The 27703-nt window shown below is 42.3% G+C and overlaps 1 protein-coding gene across 5 annotated transcripts; it reads left to right on the forward strand.

Moving 5' to 3' along the window:
• The first annotated feature begins 693 nt into the window (after positions 1 to 693).
• Positions 694 to 27475, forward strand: cnot4a (CCR4-NOT transcription complex, subunit 4a). Of its 5 annotated transcripts, none has more exons than XM_061678056.1 (13): positions 694 to 915; positions 5804 to 6025; positions 8495 to 8692; positions 9095 to 9181; positions 10555 to 10656; positions 10751 to 10876; positions 10986 to 11110; positions 11206 to 11412; positions 11505 to 11565; positions 11653 to 11905; positions 19173 to 19730; positions 20347 to 20571; positions 24804 to 27475. In XM_061678056.1, the coding sequence occupies exons 2-13, from the start codon at positions 5852 to 5854 to the stop codon at positions 25130 to 25132; spliced, it is 2445 nt and encodes an 814-aa protein (XP_061534040.1). In that variant the 5' UTR covers positions 694 to 915; positions 5804 to 5851; the 3' UTR covers positions 25133 to 27475. The 5 variants fall into 5 exon arrangements, with proteins under 5 accessions (XP_061534040.1, XP_061534043.1, XP_061534042.1 ...); XM_061678059.1 differs by having other exon boundaries at positions 19212 to 19730; XM_061678058.1 differs by having other exon boundaries at positions 11508 to 11565.
• The last annotated feature ends 228 nt before the right edge of the window (positions 27476 to 27703 follow it).

Raw genomic sequence — 27703 nt, forward strand, 5'->3', positions numbered from 1 at the left:
TGAATCACAATCAATTTATGTTTGTGCGTTTTCTGCACTGGCAGTTTAAAATAATGTCCTGTTTTTGAATAAAGGAATGATAATTTAGCAAAAATAATGTTTTAATCGGATTAATTGATTAATTACAAAAATAATGGAGAGATTAATCGATAAAATAACCAGCCATTGCAACACTAGAGTTTATATATTAGTATTCAAAGTATTCGCAAAAGTCAACTTCTGTTCATGTTTTACACATTGTGCATTGCATTTCATATAAAAGTCCCAAAAATAAGTAATTGGTCCATTTTTGGTATTTTCAGTTAACTTCCTTTTTACTGTGTATGTAAAGGGTCTGCTGTATTTAAAAAAAAAATGTTGTCTTCCTCTAAAAATGAAAATGTATGTTTTATAAATCCAATTAATTACTCTTTTGCTGTGGCTCAACATTAAAATAACCATCAAATGAGATTAGATGTTGATGATCGCAGACCTTCGCAAAAAGTATTATGCTTCGCTTTCATAGACATTTCGTTAAAATGTTTAAGAGGTTAGGTGAAACCTCTGCTCCGAGAACCGGCCATTGATGGACGACACTGATTTCGAAATGAAGTATTTAAAAACTCAATCTCCCGCCATGCACCGCTTTCTCTGCGCAGGATCAGTGACGTCAGTACTACTACACTCCCTCCTCCCCCCTATTTTAATGCTAGCTAAGATGGTGGTTTGAGCGTAAATTGTCTCCTCAATAGTAAGAAAAGACAGGGGCAAAAAAACACATTTATAGCCTTTTAATTAACACGGAACAACACATCTACGGTTACCCCAAGTGGCCGCTTCGAGATATTTTGACATTTCCCCACACATTGGCTCGTAGTCCCCGCCCAATTCGGTGTGACTCTCTTGGAGTGGAATCCTAAACTAAATACGGACAGGGTAAGTAACGCTAACGTCTCCAGCCTCCCTTCAAATCGCCAAAGGGGCCCGTTCGTGAACCCACCCCAACGGCTGCCGAGTGTCCTCGCGTCCATTCTACCCCCGCCGGCGTGTTCTCGAGCCGGTGAGAGCGCTGTCAGACGTTTTAATCGCGGGCAACTTGCGTCCAGCTTGCCGTTAGCATTCACAGGCCGCGTCCGTAAGCCTCCGCCGAGGCTAGCCGATGCTAAGCGGTTATCTACAAGCGAGCTGTCAGCGGGGAAACGTCACGTCGTGTCAACGGTTTTATAAAGTCGTTGATATCAGTGGCGTGTAGAAACTCAGCTTCCCAATGAAGAAATTGAATGTTAACAACCCCCACCACCCACCCTGCGGACTCCTTTTTTTCCTTCTCTTTCGCCCCCTTTCTCGCCCTCTCCTGACTTCTTATATAAACTAGAGCAGCTTCCCTTTATGCGATTCTCGGCTAATGTTAGCTGCTTCTGCTTCGCGGTGGCCAAGTAACATCTGTCAGAAGGTACGACTCTGTAGACAGCAGGCCGATGTGACACACTTTGATTGTCCTGTACTGCACAGCAGCCAAACAATGGCTTGACAACTGCATTGCGAACAGCACGGACAGGATTTGAAATGCTGCTCTTTATTTTCCTGCCTTCATAGGCTTACGCGGATTTTCTTTTTCTTTGCTCCACAAATCGGGATCGGACTCCCAAGTTCTGGCATCCCGCGTTGTCACATACTAAGTAGCGCATGACCGCTAACAACACGTTATTTATACACAATCACTGCCGATATGTGCGAGGCGTTAGGTAACAGCGGAGCAGTGCATGTCTAGACTAATTTAGTTTTTTTTTTTTTTTTTGCTGTTTTTTTTTTTTTCTGTGCTAAACTTATTGCGGGACTTTCACGTCTGCTTCACAATTCGGAGGTGTGGGTTTGAATCCGGTCTTCCTGTGTGGAGTTTGCATGTTCTCCCCCGGGTTCCTTGCAAGACACTAAATTGTCCATATGCGTGAATGTGAGTGTAATTTGTAGAGAGAGACGATATGTTTTTTTTTTTTTTTTCAGTGCCAATATCGATTATTAGTAGTCAAGAGGCTGATCACCAATATTTGGAGCTGGTATTCATTTGCAGTAAAAGGGAAAAGTTTGGGGTCATAATTTTGAATAAGTTACAAACTCTAACACGACTTTGTTTAAATGCCTTTAAGAATGTTTATTAAACATCTTTTCAGATTTGTAACATGTTAAAGGTTCTTTTTCTATTTAAAAAAAATATACATTGGACATCTTTGTTGTAAAATTATCCCAAGTTAAGCACCATGTCTTCTGAATTAAAAACAGAAACAAATAGCTCCATAAAGTTTCTACAGTAAATAAAGAAATACAATTTTAACATTACGGAAAGTTTACTCTTTCACTTATCTAAGTTCAAACAAAAAGTGCAGGGCTTTCCCGGGTTCAGAAGCATCTCTTATAGAGTTAATGGCAATTTTAAATAATAATTAGTTTCCTGACATTTACTCAGTTTTAAGTTGATCTCTCATCAGCTGTTGGATTTATTAAAACAAAAACAAAAATTTATACCGATATACGTCAAATTCCAAATATCGGCACCAGCATTTGGCCCAACCAATAATTGTTCTATCCTTAGAAATTTGTCAATGTATGCCCTGCGATTGGCTGGAGATCAGTCCGGGGTGTACCCCACCTCTCACCTACAATCACCTGGGATAGACCCTCGCTCATTTGCGACCGTAATAAGGACAAGCGCTATAGGAAATGGATGGATTGGACTTGACTTGAATGGTGGCGAAGACTTTCCCGAACGAGGCTCCAGCTCACCCGCGATGCTGAGGAGAAGCGCCATAGAAAATGGTTAGCTGGATGGATTTACCTTGAGGCAGCACGGTAGTTTGTGGTTTGCACATCTGCCTCACGATTCTGAGGTTTGGGGTTAGAAGTTCGGCTGGGGTCTTCCAGTGTGGAGTTGGCTTGTTCTCCCCGCTTCCTCCCACATTATAAAAACATAAGTGTCGTTTGTCAATGTGTGTGTGATGTGCCTCGCGTCTCACCTACAGTCAGTTGGAATACGCTCGAGCTCACCTGACCTGAGATTCAAATGAGGAATTAATGGATGGATGGATAGGACTGCACAGTTGTTGAGTGGTTCGCACATCAGCCTTACAGTTTTAAGGTTGGGAGTTTGTATCACGGCTGTGGTGTTCCTGTGTGGAGTTTGCGTGTTCTCCCTGTGCTTGCGTGGGTTTTCTTTGGATACTCTTTTTAAGTGTGGTCACAACACCAAAATTCTGACTTTCATACTATAATTGTATAATGATACCACATTAAGTTAGCAGACTTTCGTTCGTGAAATTCTATCGTTTGGTTTAATATTGTGTTGCTTAAATATGTTGTACAATGTTTAATCTTGCCGGCATGGTGGACGCCTGGTTAGCACATCTGCCTCACGGTTCTGGGGACCGGGGTTCAAATCCTAGCCCCGCCTGTGTGGAGTTTGTATGTTCTCCCCATGCCTGGGTGGGTTTTCTCCAGGCACTCCGGTTTCCTCCCACATCCCAAAAACATGCATGGGAGGTTGATTGAAGACTCTAAATTGCCCGTAGGTGTGAATGTGAGTGCGAATGGTTGTTTGTTTCTATGTGCCCTGTGATTGGCTGGCCACCAGTTCAGGGTGTACCCCGCCTCCCGCCCGAAGATAGCTGGGATAGGCTCCAGCACGCCCGCAACCCTATTGAGGAGAAGCGGCTCAGAAAATGGATGGATGAATGGATATATATATATATATATATATATATATATACACATACAACAAATTGATTAATAACTCCTTTTGTAATCAGAAGTCTAGCATAATAGTTTGATCAGCTATTGTTCAAGTTACTGTAAAAGGGTTTTTCGTAAAGAAAAATGCTTGCAATATCTCAACGTTATGATTTGTTACACTAATGGGGATAAGCGGTAAAGAAAATGGATGGATGGATGTTTAATCCTCTTTATTTTTGGTGCCAGATTCATACAGATTTACTTCAGCTGGGATTTTTTTTTTTTTTTTATGAATTTGACTTTTGTCTTCCATAGCGACTTCAGGTGTCGTCCCTCCGCGTTTGCTGTACTGTTGTGTGGGCCCGAAGGCTGAATAGCCTTCAGTTTACCATAGTGTGCTTGTCTGACATTTGTTCTTTTCACATTTAAATACTGTACACATTTTACTGGACTGACTAATAAACAGCTTAAAGCAAGCACACGTTGCCTGTTTTCTGGTGAATTTCACAAAAGTACCAGAACTAATAATATGTGGTATCGTTTCATTTTTAGTAGTGACGACGTAGGCTTTATACCGGGACCAATCAGCAAGTTTAAAAAAAAAAAAAAAAAAATCTCCGATCACAAGATGGAGCAATGTGTCTATTTACATGACTTGTTCATTTATTGTATATACTTGTATACTGTATCCATCCATCTATTTTCTGTACATCTTATCCTCACAAATTTAAAACACCGATGACTTCTCGGGGGCATTCAAGGATTGGCCATTGACATAAGTTTAGGTCAAATCAACATTACAACTGACAGAAATAATGGGTGCTAACTTACTGTAATTCAATTACTTTCTTGCAATTAAATTACTTTAATAAATACTGTGAATGACATGCTTACTCTAACTTTCTCACTGTCCCGGCTTTATGGACTGGTGTTTTCTGTCCAGAGTTTGAGTCCGTTTGACACTTTTCTCCCTCTCCACGCTGCATTGATTGAACGCGACATGCTCTTCGTGTACATTCTTCAGGTGCTCGATCAAATTTGTGTTGAAGCATTTAGATGACGTTCCCCACGACGTACTTCAGTTGTGCACAGACTGCAAATAACTTGCGTGTTGTTTGTCTGAGACACCGCAAAATAGTCCCACACCGACGACGTGCTTTTTCACCGACAAGATTGAAAAAACTTTATTGGCTGTCAGATAGTTACAGTACTGCGCAACAAGACACGTGACAAGGCTAAGAATAAACTAGCTTTTGGATTCATACGCGGCGAAGACATGGAGTTAGGTTTTGTGCGGAGCCGATCGATGAGGTCATTGATCGGATCGGCGGTTTATGACATGAAAGCCGATCAGCATAAAATGCTAATTATCGGCCGATACCGATAACGCCGATCAGATCGGTGTAAAGTCTAGTGACGTGGTACTTTTCCAGTACCGGTATACTGTACAACCCAATTCTGGCTTCCTCCCACATTATATATTCATGCCTGTGAGTTTCATAGTAGACTATAAATGTTGTTGTGCATATGTACCCTCGGATTGGCTGGTGACAAGTCTAGGGTGTTCCCCACCTCTCGTCTACAGTCAGCTTGGATAGGCTCCAGCACAACTGTGACCCTAATGAGGACAAAAGCAATAGAAAATGGATGGATGGACTTTACTTGGTTCAGCATTCACTCTGGTGGGGATGAGCCGCCATCTTGGGCTAAGGTGACAACATCCCATTGTCGTCGTTCAATGTTTTGTGGGTGGGTACACCTATCTGTACCCCAGTCCCGTAGAGCTGCATTTGTCCGTGACTGCTTATTCGCTTATTTATGCCTAGGGAGCCTTATTTTACACCTCCAGTGTCCTGGATTCCCCTTATCTGCAACCCCAGGGATGTGCCCGGTGGCTTTGCGGCTCAAGCTCATGAATGTCAAAACCGGGTGAATCGCACCAACCTGGCAACGCTACCTGAACTGGAAAAGATAGTTTATTGAGTTTAAACTTTGTAACGAAGCATGCATGTAGGCGACACTTTTGGTTCAAGGATAAATATTGTTCATTGCGACAAAGTATGGCTTGAGTCACAACGTTGTTGCACTTTATTCCTTGCAGTTCTGTGCTCCGCGACCGCTTCAACGCTCAGCCTCGCCGCGACGTAGGATGTCCCATAGCCCTGAAATGAAGGACGACCCCATGGAGTGCCCCCTGTGCATGGAGCCGCTGGAGATCGATGACGTCAACTTCTTCCCCTGCACCTGCGGCTACCAGATCTGCCGCTTCTGTTGGCACCGCATCCGCACAGACGAGAACGGCCTTTGCCCGGCCTGCAGAAAGGTGAGAAAGACTTACTTCGTGGACATACATATAGGGTTTCGGAATTGCGGGAATTTTATTAGTTGGGAACTTGCAGAGCGAATTAATGGGAATAAACCAGGAATTTACAAAAATATTAAGGTTGGCTCTTAATAGGGAATATAAATATATTTTTCATAATCCTGGGCAAAACAACATTTCATGGAAATACAGTTAAATATGAAAGCCCATTCCCTAAATGGGTTTAGCAAAAATGCAGAAGCAAGGCTTAAGAATCTTGAGGGATGCTTTTTTTTATTTGTGATTTCATTTAACTTTTTGGGGGTTGGGAAAGAGAGACTTTTCTTTAAACATTTTGAATTGGACTCTTTTGGTAATTTTGTTAATTTTTGAATGGGTTAAGTTGTGGAAATGAGTAATTAACTCAACATTCATGTTGATTGTTCTTAAATGAAGCAATTGATTGTTCAATAAAATGTTAAAACTTGATAAAGTCCTACTCACAATTGAATCTGTTGAAATGCCACGCTATTTAGTTTTATTTTTCCATGGAAAGCAAAATGTTTATATTTATGCTTTAATATTTCCAAAATTCCTCGGCTTAACTTCCCATGTACAATTTCCACCCCTTTGCCCCCAACATTCAAGTAATCATTGTAACGTTCTCGAGTGTCATACATGTATAAAATGACAATTCAACTGCTCTGATGTAAAACAGCCTAAGATGTAATGTACCGTTAAATGTGAGTCACTGAATGTAATAGCATCACACATCTTAGTAGTCTCTGGCATCTCCAAAATCACTTTTCAGGAATAAAAAAATAAATACATTTTAAAAAGCATGTTTGTTAACATGCTGTTGCCATTAACATTGCATTTTTAAATAGAGCAAAACATCTCCAACACTTTAGGTTGGTCAATAATTTGTAAAAATAACACACACGTGGAGACTGACCAGTTGTATCGATTTTTGAAAAAATATGGCGACCAGTTCAGGGTGTACCCTGCCTCTCACCCGAAGATAGCTGGGATAGGCTCCAGCACGCCCGCGACCCTATTGAGGATAAAGCGATACGGATAATGGATGGATGGATGAAATTGACCAAATTTGGAAGACGAATTTGGCCCGATGCCAGCGTCATGAACATTCTTAATGAGTGCATTGTGCATAATTTTTATACCTGTAGTCACATTGGCCAGCTGACTTTGGACAAGAGGCAGGGTACACCCTGGACTGGTCACCAGCCAATCGTAGGGCTCATATAGACAAGCATTCACAGGCACATTCACACCTTTTGGACAATTTAGAGCAATGGTGTTAAACCCATTCTTGTCATGGACTATATCGTTGCCATGGTTTCCCTCATAGGGCCGCAGGCTCTGTTAAAACTACATTATATAAACGTGTAATCACCGCTTTATATTACATATACAAATTTGTCCCCGTATTTGATTATTATATACACTACTTAACTGTTCAAAAGTTTGGGGTCACACAAATAATTTCATGGATTCCATGAAAACACACCTTTGTCTATATATTCGCTACCATTCAAAAGTTTGTGGAGACTTGGAAATCTTTTTTTTTTTTTTTTTCTTCTTCTTCAAAGAAAAGCGCTTACCAAATTAACAATGTCTAAACTGTATTTCTGATTGTTATTGTCATTTGAAAAAATAAAATCAGTGCTGCTGTCGCTGTGAGGCAGACACAGTAACTTACTTTCCCACCGTGAACCAGCCTGAATCAGGTTGACCTAGCCGTATTGTACAGAACATACAGGTCAGACCAACATCATATGAATTTCTTTTTTTGACCCCCAGGCCCGGTCTTAGCTTTAGATGATTTAGATTTAGACTTTGGAATTTCCAACTGTGAGACAGAAGAAAATAGCTTTTTGTTGTTTAAAGCTAAATTGCGTGTGTTTGAGTCACTTCAGTTTCAGGAAGTTTCCCAATTAATTTTTAAAAAGTTGCGAGATTTGTTGCTGAGGTGCTTTAGGGAAAAGAAGTAGTCTGAAAAGTGCTACATTGACATCAACAGACAACCAGCTTAAATTTTTGTGATGCATTAGAGGAGTTGTTTCCTGCAAATGTTTTGTTTGTTTCTAAATTGTACAACATTACCACACATTTTGAGGTTGCATGCAAACATATGCTAAAGACTCAGTTATTATAAGTCAATATTGAAAAAAGGAGAATACAGGGAGTCCTCGGTTTGTGACGTACCAACATACAGAATTTCGAGGTTATGAACGGCATGCAAGGAGCTTAATTCACACAGCACAAGAAGTCACTCTCTGTTACTAGCATACTTTTTAAAAATTTTTATTTTATTAGTTAGTTTTATATTTGTCATAAATATTTACTGTAATTGACCTAACTGCAGAACATTCCGTCTTGCGCGTATACTTGGGTTAAACTGCAACCCTCTGTAATGCTGGATATAGCGACGCTCGACTCCATTCTTGATGTTTGCTGTCTTTTGTGTAGCCATACCCCGAGGACCCCGCTGTATACAAGCCTCTGTCACAGGAGGAGATCCAGAGGATAAAGAACGAAAAGAAGCAGAAACAGAACGAGAAAAAGCAGAAGGTGACTGAGAACCGCAAGCACCTGGCCAGCGTCCGAGTGGTCCAGAGAAACCTGGTGTTCGTGGTGGGACTCTCGCAGCGCCTCGCCGACCCGGAGGTGAACACGGCGAGCTCTGTGACTTACGCTACACGTGGTGCTGCTGCATTGAAAAAAAATTTAGTTTGCAAAGAAGCAGGCTGTAAAGAACTTGTCCATCCTACTCAGTAACTATAAATGAGCACAAAAAACACATTTACACACACAGCCACAGAAATTTCGGCAGAAACGGAGCATGGTCACGTGACACAAACCTTTGGAGGTTGAATTTTGCTTTTCAAAGTAAACAACTAAACAGAAACCCCAATTTTAAATGTAAAAATGCATTTTCAATGAATGGGTGCCATTTTACTTATCTCAGTGGTGATAATTCTAGCTTGTACATGTACACCTTGATCTCACGGTTGTAGAATTGAGAATTATGTATTAAGGAACTCATACTTGTTTTTGTTGCACCCACAGGTCTTAAAACGACCAGAGTATTTTGGGAGGTTTGGGAAGATCCATAAAGTGGTTATCAACAATAGTACATCTTATGCAGGGTCACAGGTGAGTTCACAGACATTGTACCCTCTAGTTTCTAAGTTGATTTATTCGGTACAGTTATGGAATCCTGACTAAAACAATGTCATAAATGCTTTCACTAGACTTTACACCAATCTGATCGGCCTGATCGGTATCGGCCGATAAGTAGCATTTTATGCTGATTGTCTTTGTCATAATTCGCCATTGATCGGCTCCGCAAGAGACATTTACTCCGCCATCGTGTACAGTATATTTGAATCCAAAAGCTGTTTTTTATTTCAGCCTTGTCGCGTGTCTTTTGACGTAGTACTGTAAATATCTGACAGCCAATAAAGTTATTTTAAAAAAAAACACAACACATGTCGGCGGTGTGGGAGAGATAACACGTTATGCCCGGATCAGACTACAAGACAAATTTGGACTTTCATGATTGCATTATGTCAGACTACTGCAATAAAATCTTGTATTCCGATACCACTACATCCCGTCTTTTACGATCACTGGGCTTTATCTTGTCAACTCAAACGCGACCGGAAACACTCGTTACCACGGCTACAACAACAATCGATCGCGTCCTGTGTATTATAAGAACAAAATGGGGAAAAATGTGTGCTGGTGGTCACCGGTGCTCGGGAGAGGACTTTAATTGTGCTGGTGGTCACCGGTGCTCGGGAGAGGACTGTAAGTGAACAGACTTTAATGTATGTTCACTTACTTTTTATAAGCTACGGCTCGCAAGCAGATAACAAAACGTAATGTAGCCTAGCAAGCTAGTGCTAGCACTAACGGCTGTACCGGCGTTCTGTCGAATCATGCTTTAAAGTTTCGGTGTGTGTGAAGTAATTTAATTTCAATAAAGTATTTTTTTACAGTAAGTTAGCACCCATTATTTCTGTCATGTAATGTTGGTTTGACATCACTGATTAGAATACATGACCTGACAAGATATATTTGAAGATACTCAGTATACTGTACACAAGTTGAGATACCACTGTACTTAATTCATGCTGGGAGGGACACTTAATAGGTTTGTGCGCAACATGTTGTTCATTACTGCCGCTTTCCACCTTAGTCCAGTACTTCAAACCGTCTTCTTGCCTACTTCCTGTTTTCTTGCGACAAGTAATAAGAGAAGAGTGATCTCACTTGGTTTGTCGTCACGCATTTTGGTGCGCTTGGATTTTTAAACCAATCAAAAAGGCGCACCTACAGAAATGAAAAGGCACCCTACATTTTGTGGATTTAAATGCGCAAGAAAATCCAGAAGCTGTCCAGTGGGATACGTCTTGGCGGTCTATGACCATTTCTATTTTGAATTGCAACGCAGGCGCAAAAAGTAAAGTTTTGCAGCAGCTGTCTGTCTGATTTGTCTCCTCTTCATACTTCTGATGGTCCAGGGGCCGAGTGCCAGTGCGTATGTCACCTATGTCCGCTCAGAAGACGCTCTAAGAGCAATACAGTGTGTGAACAATGTGGTGGTTGATGGCAGAACACTCAAGGTAAGTTTTCAGTGCTGATCCTCCCGCTAGCCCTGAAGATGAAGTCAATTCTGTTTGAGTTTCTGTTATTTTAATTCTCTTCTTCCTCTCGCAGGCTTCTTTAGGCACAACAAAGTACTGCAGTTACTTCCTCAAAAGTATGCAGTGTCCTAAACCTGATTGTATGTATCTACATGAGCTAGGAGATGAAGCAGCTAGCTTTACTAAAGATGAAATGCAGGTATTACAATTGATAGTGTGGTAATCTCCTTGCTTTGGTTATTCATTCATTCATATACATTTGTTTTTTGCGTTGACTTAATTGACTCCTTTTTGCGTCCCGTTTTCAGGCAGGGAAACATCAAGAGTATGAGCAAAAACTCCTCCAAGACCTGTATAAAATAAACCCTAGCTTTCTACAACCTCCAGTATGTGGAACAGAAAAGTCAAAGAGTAAATCAGGCTTAACACAAAGGTCAGCATTTTCCTTTAATCAATCCATCATCTGCTTTCTAGTGCTGTCACGATGTGTCACGTCTTCTTTCTCTTGTTTGTTTTTTGTTGCGACAGACAAAACAGTAGCAATGGTAAAGATGGGTGGCCCACGTTGTCAGGGCATACCAAACTAGCCAATGGCCTTTCAGAGGACCGCAAATCCCCTCCGCTGCTAGACTATCTAGACCAAGAGGGTCTCCCCTCAGATGGTCTTGATACAGACATCGGTCCTGGCCAGTGCACTGCCATGTCCCCCTTCTCCTCAAACTGTGACAGCAACAGGTAGGACGGGTAACTCCCAAGCCGCAGAGCGCATGCGTATTGCATGAAGCTTGTTTGTTTTTGCAATATTAATACACAAAATATTGTGCCAGCAGCCCCAGTGACAAGCCTTCAGACTCAATTGGTATGGTGAATGGAGATACTTTCCAACAGGTAGAACCAGTTCAGATACTTGTTTTCCCCCCCAAAATGAACAAGTCAGACAAGGAAACAGGCACATTATCTCTCTCTTATCCCCAGATGCCCACCAGTGACTCCCCGTCCCCTCCCCCGGGTTTAACCAAGCCCAGCTTGGTGGTCCCCATCAGCGTGTCAGACCCCACAGCCCGCTCGCCCTTCGAGGGCGCGGCGGCCGAGTCGCAGTCGCTTTTTTCGGACAACAGCAATTTCAGACACCCCAACCCCCTCCCCACCGGTCTGCCCCCATTTCCCACCGACCCCCGCAGCTCTGACTGGCCCATGACTCCTGAACCACAGAGCCTATTCACGTCAGGTAACTCAAACTTTTCATACTGTATCTCACCCTGTGTTTACAAATATAGTGAACCTGTGCAATATGTGAACATTTTGCAATATTGAGATACCATGTAAAAACATTTGAAGAATATTGTTTTACCCTTCACACAAGCTTTAAACACATCTAAACTTATTAAACCACACTTTTTAAAGTATTCCTTTTAGCACCTGTTCTCACGCTCTTGTGCTCCCAGTTCTTCAGTAAAGAGGCAAAGCATACTTCCTTCAAGCTATTTATTTGTCACTCACAGTTGAAGTTTACTGTAAGACTGACACATAAAACAAAAGAAAATAAATAATTGTATATTTAAATACTAAAATATTCAACCCAACTGTGTAATTTCGTCTAATGAAAGTCCGCCAGCTTGATGCTAACATATAATGCGAAACGCCATGACATGTACAACAAAAGACAATCTGCAACAGTACAATGTTAGTCGGTGTACAGCTTGTAATGTATAACGGTGTAAATGTACCATCTTCTCAATAACTCAACCCAGTCAATGTCTAAATCGCTGGCAACGAGTAATATTAAAGAGTATTTGAATAGACCACTCAAATTTTTGAAATTCTTTTTACAATTTTGTGAGGTACTGTACAAAAAGAGCATATAACACTCACAGGCATAATAGTCTGTGGTAACGTTTAGGGGAGCTTAGTAGGCGACCTCCGTCTCGTCTTACTCTTAATCAGGCTCCCAATGTGGTACGAGACTGAAGGCGCTCAACTCCAAATTCACAATGATAGAAGTATTGAAAAATGTTTAACACAAAAATGTCTGAATTATTTGGAATGTGAATGTTCATAAATCTTAAAAATCCACAGGGGCATGAATAATAAACCGCAATTTAGCGGGAGAACACTTTAATACATTTTAGTATATACAGGCACTTGGTTTACGAGTTCTATAACAGAGTTATACTGAAGGCGGAACACGCCATAGTTACTAACCTATGTGAACACACTTGTAAAGTCATCATTACAGTGACTATTTGACAGGAAAAGCACTTCTAGGCCTTAAATAGGACGACAATCAAATTTAAAAAAATGGTATGTATGGCGGTACTGAGTGTGCGTTCTTGTGCCGGATAATGAAATATTCATACATTGCGGTACAAACCAGTTCATTTCATGCCATTCCTGCTTATGATTAATGGTTCACTTCATATTAATATTTATCTTGCGTTAAGAGTAGTGGGATTGTATTGGAGTTACACTTCAACTGCGCATAATCACTTATAAATTATTGATGTACTGTCTTTAAAATATTCACCAGACTTTGATTTTTCATTAATAAACTGTACGTTTACTGAGTTGTGTAATTAGGAAGTATGACCTTGAATATGTCATCACTGGGACATGATGAGCAGTGGAGACCAGAATTAGACTTAGCTGAACACATTTATCCTCCATGAGCACACAATGGGCAAAAATGTCTTTAACCATTTGAAACTTTTTTTTTTTAATTTTTTTTTTTTTTTTTTTAATATTTTAAGGGGACATATTTTGCCAAGCCAACTTTTTCTAATATTTGGGATGTAATATTGTCTCTATGGTGTCTCACTAAACGTGAAATATGGATTAAAATCGTCGATGTTTTTCTGCACAGCCCTAAAATCAGGTCATTCAAATTTCTCGAGCTTATCGATGTCACTAGCGAAGATCTCCGCCTACCTCTGTGCTCCCGAGCCGGCGTTGTGAACATAACAGACACGTCTGCTCTCACAAGTGGGTCTTCTACACGGAGGCAACAAATCAGAGGAAAGGTGGCGGTCTTAGCCAAATATGGACAAAGCGGATACCAAACTGGGTCAAACAGATGTAGCTGTCAGGGGGGCCTTTTCTGGACACTCGTAGGACAAAACCAATGTGTTTTTTTAAAATGAAATTGAAAGTTATACTAGGTCCATGTTAAGAGAGTCACTCTATGGAGGTCTAAATAGCCAAAATTGAATTAATTGAAATCACAATGGTTAAGACTGAATCCCTGTGTTGTGTAATAATTTGGAGCAGTTTCCTTTGGGGTCTTGGTTGATTCGACGCACTGTACAGTCTGTCGCTGTGTTGTTGACTTTACCAAGCAAATAACTGACACTTAACTGAGTACAAATGGTATGCACATAATGACAAACAGATACTTTTTGCCACATGACACCCTGCTCTAGTCTTCTTTTCCTTTCAGCTTGTCCTGTTAGGGGTCGCCACAGCGTGTCATCCTTTTCCATTTAAGCCTCTCTCCTGCATCCTCCTCTCTACCACCAACTTCCCTCACGACATCCATCAACCTTGTCTTTGGTCTTCCTCTCGCTCTCTTGTCTGGCAGCTCATCCTCATCACCCTTCTATCAATATACTCACTATATCTCCTCTTGACGTGTCCAAACAATCGAAGTCTGCTCTCTCTGACTGTCTCCAAAACATCTAACCTTGGCTGTCCCTCTGAGGAGCTCTTATTTAGTTTTATCCAACCTGATCACTCCGAGAGCGAACCTCAAAATCTTCATTTCCGCCACCTCCAGCTCTGCTTCCTGCTGTCTCTTCAGTGCCACTGTCTCTAATCTGTACATCATGGCTGGCCTCACCACTGTCTTATAAACTTTGCCCTTCATCCTAGCAGAGAATCTTCTGTCACATAACACACCTGACACCTTCCGCCACCCGTTCCAACCTGCTCGCACCCCTTTCTTCACATCCTTACCACACTCACCATTGCTCTGGACTGTTGACCCCAAGTATTTAAAGTCCTCCACGCTGGCTATCTCGTCTCCCTCCACACCTCTTATTAATCCACATATATTGTGTCTTACTTCGGCTAAACTTCATTCCTCTCCTTTCCAGTCCATTCCTCCATCTTTCTAACTGTTCCTCCACCTGCTCCCACTGCAGATCACAATGTCATCTGCAAACATAATGGTCTATGGGGATTCCAGTCTAACCTCGTCTGTCAGCCTATCCATCACCACTGCGAACAGAAAGGGGCTCAGGGCTGATCCCTGATGCAGTCCCACCTCCACCTTAAATTCCTCTGTCACACCTACAGCACACTTCACCACTGTTCTGCTGCCCTCGTACATGTGCTGTATTATTCTAAGATACTTCTGCCACTCCAGACTTCCGCATGCAGTACCACAGTTCCTCTCTGGGTACTCTGTCGTAGGCTTTCGCTAGATCCACAAAGTCACAATGTAGCTCCTTCTGACCTTCTCTGTACTTTTCCATCAACATCCTCAAGGCAAATAATGCATCTGTGGTACTCTTTCTCGGCATGAAACCATACTGTTGCTCGCAAATACTCACTTCTGTCTGCACACTTTTCCTCCATTCCTCAGGCATCTTCTCACCCGCTAGAATTATGTTGAACAAGCTGGTCAAAAACTCCACAGCCATCTCTCCTAAATGCTTTCATACCCCCACAGGAATGTCATCAGGACCCACTGCCTTTCCATTTTTTATCCTCTTAATGTTCCACCCTTACTAATCATTGCCACTTCCTGATCCACAACTCTTGCCTCTTATTCTCTTCCTTCTCTCTCATTTTCCTCATTCATCAACCCCTCAAAGTATTCTTTCCATCTGTCCAGCACACGACTGGCACCAGTCAACACATTTCCATCTCTATCCTTAATCACCCTAACCTGCTGCACATCCGTCCCATCTCTAGCCCCCTGTCTGGCCAACCTGTATAGATCCTTTTCGCCTTCTTTACTGTCCAACCTGGCATACATGTCATCATATGCCTCTTGTTTGGCCTTTGCCCTACGTCGCATCTCAATGTATTCCTTTCGCCTCTCCTCGGTCCTCTCAGTGTCCCACTTCTTCTTAGCTAACCCTTTTCCTTGTATGATTTCCTGTGCTGTGAGGTTCCACCACCAAGTATCCTTGGCTCCTTTCCTTCCAGAAGATTCACCAAGTACTCTCCTGCCTCTCTCTCTCTCTCTCTCTCTCTGATCATCCTGGCTGTAGTGGTCCAGTCTTCTGAAAGCTCCTCCTGTCCACCGAGAGCCTGTTTCACCTCTTCCCGAAGAGCTGCACAACACTGATCTTTTCTCAGCTTCCACCACATTGTTCTCTGCTCTGCCTTTGTCTTCTTAATCTTCCTCGCCACCACCATCCTATGCTGTCTAGCCACACTCTCCCCTACCACTACCGTAATAGTCGGTAACCTCCTTCAGATTACATCGTTTGAACAAGATGTAATCCACCTGCGTGCTTCTACCTCTGCTCTTGTAGGTCCTCTTCTGGAAAAATGTGTTCACTACAGCCATTTGCATCCTTTTTGCAAAGTCTACCACCATCTGTCCCTCCAAGTTCCTTTCCTGGATGCCGTACTTACCCATCACTTCTTCATCACCCCTGTTTCCTTCACCAACATGTCCATTACAATCTACACCAATTACAACGCTCTCTTTGTCTGGGATGCTCAGAACTACTTCGGCTAGCTCCTTCCAGAATTTCTCTTTCACCTCTCGGTCACAACCTACCTGTGGGGCATAGCCGCTAATCACATTATACATAACACTCTCAATTTCAAGTTGCAGCCTCATCACTCGGTCTGATACTCTTTTCACCTCCAAGACATTCTAGGTAACTCTTCCTTTAAAATAACCCCTACTCCATTTCTCTTCCCATCTGCACCATGGTAAAATAATTTAAACCCTGCCCCTAAACTTCTAGCCATACTGCCTTTCCACCTGGCCTCCTGGACACACAATATATCAACCTTTCTCCTTATCATCATGTCAACCAACTCCTGGGATTTTCCTGTCATAGTCCCAACATTCAAAGTCCCCACATTTAGTTCTAAGCTCTGTGTTTTCCTCTTCTCTTGTCACTTTCCACCTCTCCTTTGTCTTCGACCCACAGTAGCTGAATTTGCACCGGCGCACTGCAGGTTAAGTGTGCCGGGGGCGGACATTGTTAACCCGGGCCACGACCAATCCGGTATGGAATTCTTTAGATGAATGCTCATATTTGTTTGGAAAAGTTTTAAGCCAGATGCCCTTCCTGATGCAACCCTCTGCATTTATCCGGGCTTGGGACCGGCCTACAGTTTTCACTGGCTTATACCCACCATAGGACTGCATTATGACACCCTGCTCTAGTACACAGACTATATCATATGTGTGTCCATGTCCCAGTGATTGTGAAATAGTGCGCGTGTGCTTGGCATTCTTAAAAGACTTGAATGTCAGTGTTGTGTTCTCAGGGTCTGAAAACTGCTTGAGCGTTGGATAAAGGGCAATGAAGTGCTTGGAATAATAACTATTTCTTTCACAAGCAGTAGCTATCTGGCTGAATAGTTTGCTTGTTCGAGGGGGGGGGTTCATTAACTTGTGCATGCTGGAATTTAATCTCCCTCTGCTCTTAGGAAGTCTACATTTATTTAAGGCGTTAAACAATCGCTTATAACGTGATATAGTGCTAATTGAGTATACAGGTACAGTTTTTTTTTTTTTTTTTTTTTTTTTTTTTTTGGGGGGGGGGGCTATCCTCTGTCAAACTCACCTATTTGCTGTTTGTGCTTTGTCAGTAATGTGTCATACAAAAAATATTGCTTTGGCATTATCTCGTGACCAAGGAAGTATGAAGTATGTTGAATTGAGGGGAGGAGCTATTCTAAGTGCTTTTCCAACATCAAATCTTGTGAAAAATTGTGAAAAATCTTTGGGCAAAAGGTTTGTAAGGTGACAATTACTCATGGATTTTCACTATTCATGGCAGGGCTCAGTCACTATCCCTCACCAATAGGGAAAAATTTACTTTACATGTCAATGAATGGCAACCGTGGTACTCGAACTTTTTTTTGTAGCACCTAAGAAATATTTGGCTCTCTTAAGTAAAACAATTATAACCAACATTAAAATGCAGCAGTGCAGTAGCCTAGGTTTTCATCCAAAACGAGAAATGTTATATTATTGTAAGTAACTGTATTGTGCTTAAATGTAAGAAAATATAAAAACCCAGGCTTTAATATTTATTTAAAATGTATTTTACACAAAAGTTAAAACATTTTACCTAAAAACACAGTTTTTAAAGAATAAATGCAAATGCATTACCAATACATGTACCACTAGTGGAACGTGTACCACACTTTGAAGATTGCTAAATTAGAATATCAGAGAAAAGTTTATTTATTTCAGGAGTTAATTTCAAAAATGGAATATATAATATATAATTTTTAAATTATTAAATGTAAATGATTAAAAATATAATAATGTGTAATTATTGTAAATCTAATTAATATAATTGAATATCCATCCATTTTCTCCACCGCTTAAACTCACTCGGGTCGCAGTCCTGCTGGAGCCTATCCCAGCTATCTTCGGCGAGAGGCAGGGTACACCCCGAACTGGTCGCACACATATAAACAAACAACCATTCACATTCACACCTATGGGCAATTTAGAGTTTTCAATTAGCCTACCATGCATGTCTTTGAGATGTGGAAGGAAACCAGAGTGCCCGGGGAAAACCCACAGACACTGGGAGAACATGCAAACTCCACACAGGTGGGGCCGGGATTTGAACCCTGGTCCTCAGAACTGAGAGGCAGATGTGCTAACCAGTCGGTCACTGTGCTGCCATAATTGAATATATAATTATATATATAATAATTAAATATTGATTAATTGAACAGAGGAAAATACTTTTCATACGTTTCCTACCAAGTTTCTACATTAACAACCATTTTGATGATCATTTCTTATGGATCTTGAAATTTCTTGAGGTTGTCAATTTTTGTTTCTTTAGTTGTAAGCTCTAATTATCAAACTTGTGTAGACAAATTTTATCATAAAATATTTCACTCTACGTAATAAATGTGTGTGCAGCCCACACACTTGGCTTTGCTGCTCATCCCACAAATGCATAATCTATACAAATGTGTCACTATTTTAAAAGGTAAAAAAATGAAAGGCTTTCCGACAGAATGATTGGGACCGGCCTACATCTACCAAACACAAATTGCCTTAATTTTTATGCTACGTTTCAGTTTCACTTTTTTAATTGAGCTCCTGAAATAAATTGTTTTCCATAAAATTCTAATTTGATGCATGTTTGTGTATTTGTTTACTTTTTTTTTTTTTTACCACTGCTATAGGATGATGTAAATGTAGAATTTGACCCAAGTAAAATTATATGACCATTAATAATTCTGACAGTTAAAACACACATTTGACATAATTTCTGAGACCAGTTATTGATTTTTTGTTGTTTTTGTTTCTTTGTTTTGTTTTTATACTTCAGTCGCTCCTCCAGTAACGTCCATGTTTGCTCTCGCGGCAGACACGATACCAGTGTCGTCGTCCACAGACTGGCAGGCGGCCTTTGGCTTCGGCTCGTCCAGCAAACAGCAGGACGACGACCTGGGCTTTGACCCGTTTGACGTCACTCGCAGAGCGCTGGCCGACCTCATCGAGAAGGAGCTGTCCGTGCAGGATCAGAGCCCCGCCTCCCTGGTGCCTCTCGCCCAGGGGAGCAATCACGCACCTGGTCTCCCGCCCCCCAACGGCAACGCAGCCAACTCTCACCATTTCCCTGGCGCCCTGCCCCGCATCCCCCAGGTCCACCACAGAGCAATCTACAATTCCTTCAGTTTCCCCGGCAGTCAAAGCAGTCAGGCCAGTCAGCAACAGCAGCAGCAGCAACAGCAGCAAGCCGCCAGACACCCCTGGATGGGCATCCCTTCGCGGAATAACCTCACACACTTGAACCACTCAGCCAGTGCTGCCTCACACAGTAATTTCCTGGACCTGAATCTGCCTCATCAGCACAGCACAGGTCTGGGAGGGATCCCCATCTCAGGTACTGTCTGCATGCTGCCCCAACCACTTATACAGTGTTCTTCTGTGTTATCGCTTTTTTAAAATGATTTTTTTAAAGCGATAGTTTTCATGAGTTTTTGCAGTACAACAAAACCCCATTTATCACAGGGGATATATCTCAATCCCTCCAACGATAGGTTAAAATCTGCAATTATAGAGAAGCCATATAAAATCCTTCTAGGTAAAGTTTTTACCCTTGCCACACACTTGAAAATAACTCCAAATTTAAAGCAATTAGACCACACAGTTATTAAAACACTTTAAAGTAGTCCTCGGCATCTGACCTTATCACGTCATCACTTTGAGGAAACAGACTTGCTTGCAACGTTCTCCAAATAAGAGGCAAAGCATACTTGCTTCAAGCTGTTTTAGTCACTCCTCGATGAAGTTTACAGTAAACCAAAAAAAAAAAAACACTGTATACTCACTGTATACTTACTGTAATGCTCTTACATGTGGGAAAGGAGAGCCACCGTCGCGGATACACGTTTTGATTGGCTTGATCGCCCAAGGTTAAAGAGAACGTGAATCGGTGTTGTTCCTCTGCTGTGATCAAAACGTGAATAACCCGGAGCATGTTGTTTACCCTCTTGCAGAAAACAGCAGCTCTATAGAAGGCCTAAATGTGAAAGAGTGGCAAGATGGCCTTAGAGCTCTCCTGCCCAACATCAACATCAACTTCGGGGGCCTTCCAAACTCCTCTTCCTCCTCGTCCTCCTCATCCTCAAACAGTGTCAACCACATCGGCGGGCCGGCAGGCATTTCACACAGCCTGAGCTGGGACAGCACAGCTAGCTGGATGGACCCTGCAATCATCACAGGTATGTTGGACATGGCTCCAGTTCATTCTAAAGCTTTTATCTCGTTAGGTAGCTCATATGGTAAGTGGGTGGCGAGGCAGATAGAAAGGTAGGTAGCGAGGAGGCTCAAAGATAACTAGGTAGGTATGTAGGTGGTTAGGTAGGTAGATTGGTGGCTTGTACCCAGCAGTGTTGGTAGATAGGTCGTAGCTAGGTGGCTGAGTTGTTCAGTAGCTGGGTGACTACATAGATGGATTGTTAGCTTGGTGGCTAAGATGGGATGGGAAGGTAGGTAGATACTGATGGCTTAGTAGCTAGGTAGTTTGCTAGCTTGGTAGATGGGTGGCTAGGTAATTAGTAGGTAGATGGGTAGGCCGGTAGCTACGTGGCTCAAAGCTAGCTATAGTGGGAGAAAAAAGTACGTGAACCCCTTGGAATTTCTTAAATTCTGTGTAAATTGGTCATAAAATATGGTCTAATCTTAATCACAAGAATAAACATAGTCTCCGTTAACTAATATCATACGCTGTGTGTTTTAATTTTTTTTTATTGAAAACAACATGTCAACATTCACAGGACAGAGAGGAAAGTTTGAAGGTTGGCCATAAGCTGCTTTGGCCACTAGAAAACACACAGCAGGTTAGAATCCGCCCCTATCAAGAAGCATTTCCTGATGTGTACCATACCTCGCTCAAAATAATTTTCAATAGACCTTAAGAGTTAAGTTCTTGACGTGTATAAAGCTGGAAAAAATAGAAAATTACCTCTAAAAGTATCGATGTTCATTAGTTCATGGTAAGACAAATAGTCTATAAATGGAGAAATTTCAGCACTGTTGCTTCTATTCCAAGGAGTGACCATCCTGTAATGATGACTGAAAAAGCATAGCGAAGAATGCTCAGTGAGGTAAAAAAACAAAAAGAACCCTCAAGTGTCAGCTGAAAACTTACAGAAAGCACTGGCAAATGCCAACACATCTGACAGATTTAACATACGTAAAACCGTAAACAAGAATGGGGTTCATGGTTGAACACCAATAAGGAACCCGCTGTCAAAAAAGAGCACTTGGATGTTCCATAGCACTACTGGCAAAATACTCTGTGGACAGATTAAACCAAAGTTTGTTTGGGAGGAACTCTGCACCGTGTGTGGAGGACAAATGGCACAGCACACCAACATAAAAACCTTTTACCAACAGTGATACACGGTGGAGGGAGCATCATGCTATGAGCATGCTTTCTTGCGTCAGGCCTGGACAGCTTGCTGTCATCAATGGAAAAATGAATTCCCAAGTTGATCAAGATATTTTGCAGAACAACGTAAGCGCATCGGTCTAATAGTTGAAGCTCAGAAGAGGATGAGTGTTGCAACAGGGCAATGATCCAAAACAAAAGCAAATAAACAACAGAATAGCTTCAGAAGAACAAAATACGTGTTCTGAAGTGGGCCAGTCAAAGTCCTGACTTCAACCCGATTGAGTTGCTTTTGCATGACCTCGAGAGACCTATTCATTCCAGACATCCCAGGAATCTTGCTGAACTGCAACAGTTTTGTAAAGAGGAATAGTCCAAAATTTATTCTGATCCTTGTCTGATCTGCAACTACAGGAAACATTTGGTTGAGGTTATCGTCAGGTCAAATAGTGGAGCACAGAGTCCAAAGCAAACCTAGTGAAGCAGCGTTTAGCTATTATGTTGCACACAAATGGAATAAGTTGCCAACAGAAGTGACGTCAGCGCCAAGTGTGAATGTTTTGAAGTCCAGGTTAAAAACTTTTTTTCTCATGCTTTTTAGAATATTTCCACTTTTAAATCATATTTCTTGCACTGTACGCTGTTTTAATTGTACTTTTATTTTTTTTCTCTTTCTTTTATTTTTTTTCTTTCTTTGTTTTAAAATGCTTTTAATCATGTAAAGCACACTTGTGTATGAAATGCGCTATATACAATGGGTACGGAAAGTATTCAGACCCCCTTAAATTTTTTACTAATTTTTTCCTTATTAATGTACACACAACACCCAATAATGACAGGAAAAAAAACGGAATTGTTAACATTTTTGCTGATTTATTAACAAATAAAAACTGAAATATCACACAGCCATAAGTATTCAGAACCTTTGCTGTGACACTCATAAATTTAACTCGGGTGCTGTCCATTTCTTCTGATCATCCTTAAATGGTGCTACACCTTCGTTGGAGTCCAGCTGTGTTCGATTATACTGATTGGACTTGATTAGGAAAGCCACACACCTGTTTATATAAGACCTTACAGCACACAGTCCATGTCAGAGCAAATGAGAATCATGAGGTCAAAGGCAATGCCTGAAGAGCTCAGAGACAGAATTGTGGAAAGGCACGGATCTGGCCAAGGTTACAAAAAGATTTCTGCTGCACTTAAGGTTCCTAAGAGCACAGTGGCCTCCATAATCCTGAAATGGAAGACGTTTGGAACGACCAGAACCCTTCCTAGACCTGGCCGTCCGGCCAAACTCAGCAATCGGGGGAGAAGAGCCTTGGTGAGAGAGGTAATGAATAACCCAAAGATCACTGTGGCTGAGCTCCAGAGATGCAGTCGGGAGATAGGAGAAAGTTCTAGAAAGTCAACCATCACTGTAGCCCTCCACCAGTCGGGGCTTTATGGCAGAGTGGCCCGACGGAAGCCTCTCCTCAGTGCAAGACAGATGAAAGCCCGCATGAAGTCTGCTAAAAACGCACCTGTAGGACTCAAATATGGTGAGAAATATTATTCACTGGTCTAACGAGACCAAGATGCAACCTTTTGGCCTTAATTCTAAGCGCGATGTGTAGAGAAAACCAGGCACTGCTCATCACATGGTGGTGGCAGCATCATGCTGTGGGGGTGTTTTTCAGCTGCAGGGACAGGGAGACTGGTTGCAATCGAAGAAAAGCTGAATGGGGCGAAGTACAGGGGTGGTATCCTATACAAAAACCTTCTCCAGAGTACTCAGGACCTCAAACTGGGCCGAAGGTTCACCTTCCAACAAGATAATGACCCTAAGCACACAGCTAAAATAACGAAGGAGTGGCTTCAGAACAACTCCGTGACTGTTTTTGAATGGCCCAGCCAGAGCCCTGACTTAAACCCAATTGAGCATCTCTGGAAAGACCTGAAAATGGCTGCCCACCAACGTTCACCATCCAACCTGACAAAACTGGAGAGCATCTACAAGGAGGAATGGCAGAGGATCCCCAAATCCAGGTGTGAAAAACTTGTTGCATCATTCCCAAAAAGACTCATGGCTGTATTAGCTCAAAAGGGTGCTTCTACTAAATGCTCAGCAAAGGGTCTGAATACTTATGGCTGTGTAATATTTCAGTTTTTCTTTTTTAATCTACAAAAAAATGTTTTTTTAATCTACAAAAAAAATTTTTTTTTAATCTACAAAAATTTAATCTACAAAAAATGCTGAGCAAAGGGTCTGAATACTTATGGCTTTGTGATATTTCCGTTTTTCTTTTTTAATAAATCTGCAAAAATGTAAACAATTCAGTTTTTTCTGTCAGTATGGGGTGCTGTGTGTACATTAATGAGGAAAAAAAATGACATGACTTAAATGATTTTAGCAAATGGCTGCAATATAACAAAGAGTGAAAAAATGGAAAGGGGTCTGAATACTTTCCGTACCAACTGTAAATAAATTTGCTTTGGTTTGCTTATTGCTGCCAAAGGAGAGGCATCCAGTTATTAAAACAGGTTTAATTTACTTTTTCCTCCCCGTCCTTTGAATGTTCAAGTTATAAATATAAAAACATATAATTTCATACATATTCATACATACAAACATATAAGTTCATGTTGTATTAGTTTGAGCAGACTTGTGATTTAGATGAACATCAGACTACAGTTTCTGCAGGATTTTAAGAAATTCCAAAGCGTTCACATACTTTTTCCTCCCTCGGTAGGTAGGTAGGTGTTTGCGTACGTCGTTGGGTAGGTAGGCAGGTGGCTTGGTAGCTAGTTAGGTGGTTATGTAAGTTGGTGGCTCGGTAAGTAGGGAAAGTAGGAAGCGACGTGGCTTGAAGCTAGCCAGGAAGGTGGATAAGTAGCTAGCTAGCTTAGGGTAGGGTAGGTATCTAAGTAGTAGGGATGTAGGTGGTGGTGTTAAGGTTGTTGCCAATGTTTTTGGTCAATATCCGATGACATATTTCATCCCTGTGTAATAGTTTCAAATGTGGTATACGCTGTTTGTGAACTGTCTTGTAACGTATTGTGTGATGCTGCGATCTTCAGGCATCCCGGCCTCGGCGGGCGCCAGTTTAGACTGTCTCCACGACGACAACCCCCCGCACTGGCTCAAGTCCCTGCAGGCGCTCACAGAGATGGACGGTCCAGCCAGCTCTGCGGCGCCCGCCCTCCAGCCCCTCCACAGCGGCATCCTGGACGGCCACCTGCCCCTCCACCACAGAGCCGCCGCCGGCTGGGGCCCCTACCTGCCCCCCGCCACAGCCGCCCCCGTCAGCCAGTTCCACTCCCCCCCGCCAGGCTTCCAGACCGCCTTCAGACCCCAGGGACAGCCCGCTACAGAGTTGCTACAGAGTGCCACCGTGGACCGCCACTGAATACAGACTACACCCTTCCATTTCCCCCACTCTTCATGTACCCCTGCACCCCCACCCCTCAAAAGCGAAACACATCAATCTGCAGAGTATGAAAAATGATTAACAAAGTAACAAATATGCTTTCTTTTGGTCCACTGTTTTTTTCCCCTCTTTTTGTTTGTGGCACACAAATGATCCATAACCTTTGTCTGCTACCATCACCACTCCTTAGATGTAGATTTGGGGGGGGGGGTTGCATTGGGAGGGGGGGATCCAGTATAGCACTGAGGACCCCAAAAACTGACAAAGATTCAATTAAGCTTAAGTGAGGGTCGTCTTTCTAAACGTAACTAACGATGAAATGTAAACTGTTGACCAGTCGGCGCAGCCCCCTTTTTCTTTTCTTTTTCCCCCCCCTCCCCTCCCCTTTTCTTTGAGGGGCGGAGCAAGCTGTGAATCAAGGATGATAGTCGTCACTTGGCTTTATCGCTTGCTGAGGGACGACAACACGGACTAGGGTTTCGGGCAGTACAGGGCGCAGGCTATGCACAGGGCTCGCCGTACGGTGGGGCACCAAAAGGCCCACTGGCTCGAGAGGCCTGGTGGCCCACATTCCCTCTAGTGCAGGGCTCCCACCGGGGACATTTTTGCCGAACCTCTGTATCAGAGGGTAGAGCAGTGCCCGATTGCAGGGGAGGGGCTGGTAGGAGGGGGGAGTCTGGCCCCCCCGTGGGAGATGGTGGCACATATCCTGAGCACGAGGGTTAGACTCCTTACTCACAGTGCCACCGTGTGGTACCTACAGTAGCCTAGCCCTAACATGGACAGCCACCAAGTAGATAAAAGGAAAACTAAACGCAGGAGGATTTAAGTTCTAACTCGGGCGGTGAGGACGGGGGCAATGGGAGCCTCCCCCAACCCACCCCACCTTGTCGATCTGCGAGGGCTTAATCGAGGCCTTAATGTGGAGTGAAGACAGAACAGAGCTTGAGTGCATGTAGGAAGCGAGGTCCCATGTCAATGATTGCAATATGCAGACCCACACATTGTGGGGGGGGGGGGGATTTTAAATTGTGGCACACTATAGATGAAACATGCGTATAAAATAATACTTTGTGTCCGCACAATACTCAATTGGGGCTGCAAGTTGCTAATATGTTGCCACAAATTAGTAATCATGTCAGTGAAATGTTAATGTGTTGCTGCAAATTATATATAACGAGCACAAAACAGTCATTTGTGTACATGAAATACTAGCAAAACGTTTGTTTGTGGCTGCGAAATGCTAGTTTGTTACCAAAAAAAATGCTCAGTTGTGGTCCGACTGGGGCATAACGTGTGCAAGAAATACTAATTTTGCATAATACTAATTTTGAAATAGTGAAATAGTAATTTGTGGCTGTTAATTACTACAATTTGCCTGCAAAATGCAAATTTGTGGCTATGAAAAGTGCATTACTGGCCTTGAAATGTTCATTTGCGGTGACAAAATGGGTATAATGTGCACGCGACATAATTTGGTTGTGACCTCCAAATTCTAACTTGTGGCCACGAGATGCTCATTTGTGGTTGCGATATGACCATGAATTAGGTATGACATCTGCACAAAATGCTTATTTTTAATTACAAAACAGTCATTTGTAACCGCAAAGTCATAAAATGATAACCTGTGGCCACAAAATGTGAATTTGTGACATCAGGATGTCAATTTGTGGTTGCAGATTAGGTGTAATTTGCGCACAAAACAAATTTTGTAGATTTGACATGGACAACCAGGTAAGCAAATGTAGCACACCTTTCCTAGAAACTGCAAAAGACGCCACCCTCTCTACGCGTTTCCCAACCTTTGAGTCACGCCACATCACATAAATTGGAAAAAAATAAAAATAATTGGCACCAAAGGTGGCGAGAAGGTAATTATGTACTTTGTGCCATTTAGTGGAAGCGCATGTAATTGTTGTGCCTGTCACATTTGGTCACTGGCATTATGTGCGTCCGTTATATATGCTGACTGCAGTTGAATTCCCCCAGTCGTGTTGGGGCTCCGTACATTATTGGGTGTCACAAAGAAGGGTGCTAATGCATATTACTGTTGTGGTCTAGCTCAGCCCCCCAAGCCCCCAGCCGTCATTTCACCCAACACCTGCCTTTCTTCTTATTCTTTTCAAGTCTTAATAATTTCTGACCCCAGTTTACTCTCCTTTTACTCTCCCCCCCCCCCCCCAGCCGTTTAAAAGTATTGACTCACAATGATCAAAATGGAAGAAACCGCCAACAGTCCTGAAAATGGGTTTTAACGCAATGCCGTCAGGAGGAAGGAAAAAAAAAAACGACAAAAATAAACTTGAGGCGCTTAAAAGGAAGTTCAACTGTCCTCTGCAGGTCTGGAAAAATGAACCTTGAATAAAACAAAAAATTCAAGACCCGTTGTTTGCTGTTGTCATTGAAAAGTCTATGGAAAGTTGGTTGAGCTGTTTCATGTTGCGCACTAGGGGGCGACACAACACCAGCAAAGTCTGCCTGCAAAGTGGGAATTTCCTTTACTGGCTTGCAGAGGGCAACTCCACTAGCACAAGGACGGTAATGTTTAAA

Source organism: Phycodurus eques, chromosome 5 (assembly GCF_024500275.1).
Source record: "Phycodurus eques isolate BA_2022a chromosome 5, UOR_Pequ_1.1, whole genome shotgun sequence".
In the NCBI taxonomy this organism is placed as follows: domain Eukaryota; kingdom Metazoa; phylum Chordata; class Actinopteri; order Syngnathiformes; family Syngnathidae; genus Phycodurus; species Phycodurus eques.

Excerpts from the sequence above, each read along its gene's own strand:
- cnot4a (XM_061678056.1), top strand. The coding sequence starts at position 5,852 with ATGTCCCATAGCCCTGAAATGAAGGACGACCCCATGGAGTGCCCCCTG. Across the intron at positions 10,877-10,985 it reads TTACTAAAGATGAAATGCAG|GCAGGGAAACATCAAGAGTA; the intron begins GTATTACAATTG and ends TCCCGTTTTCAG. Across the intron at positions 19,731-20,346 it reads GGGAGGGATCCCCATCTCAG|AAAACAGCAGCTCTATAGAA; the intron begins GTACTGTCTGCA and ends ACCCTCTTGCAG.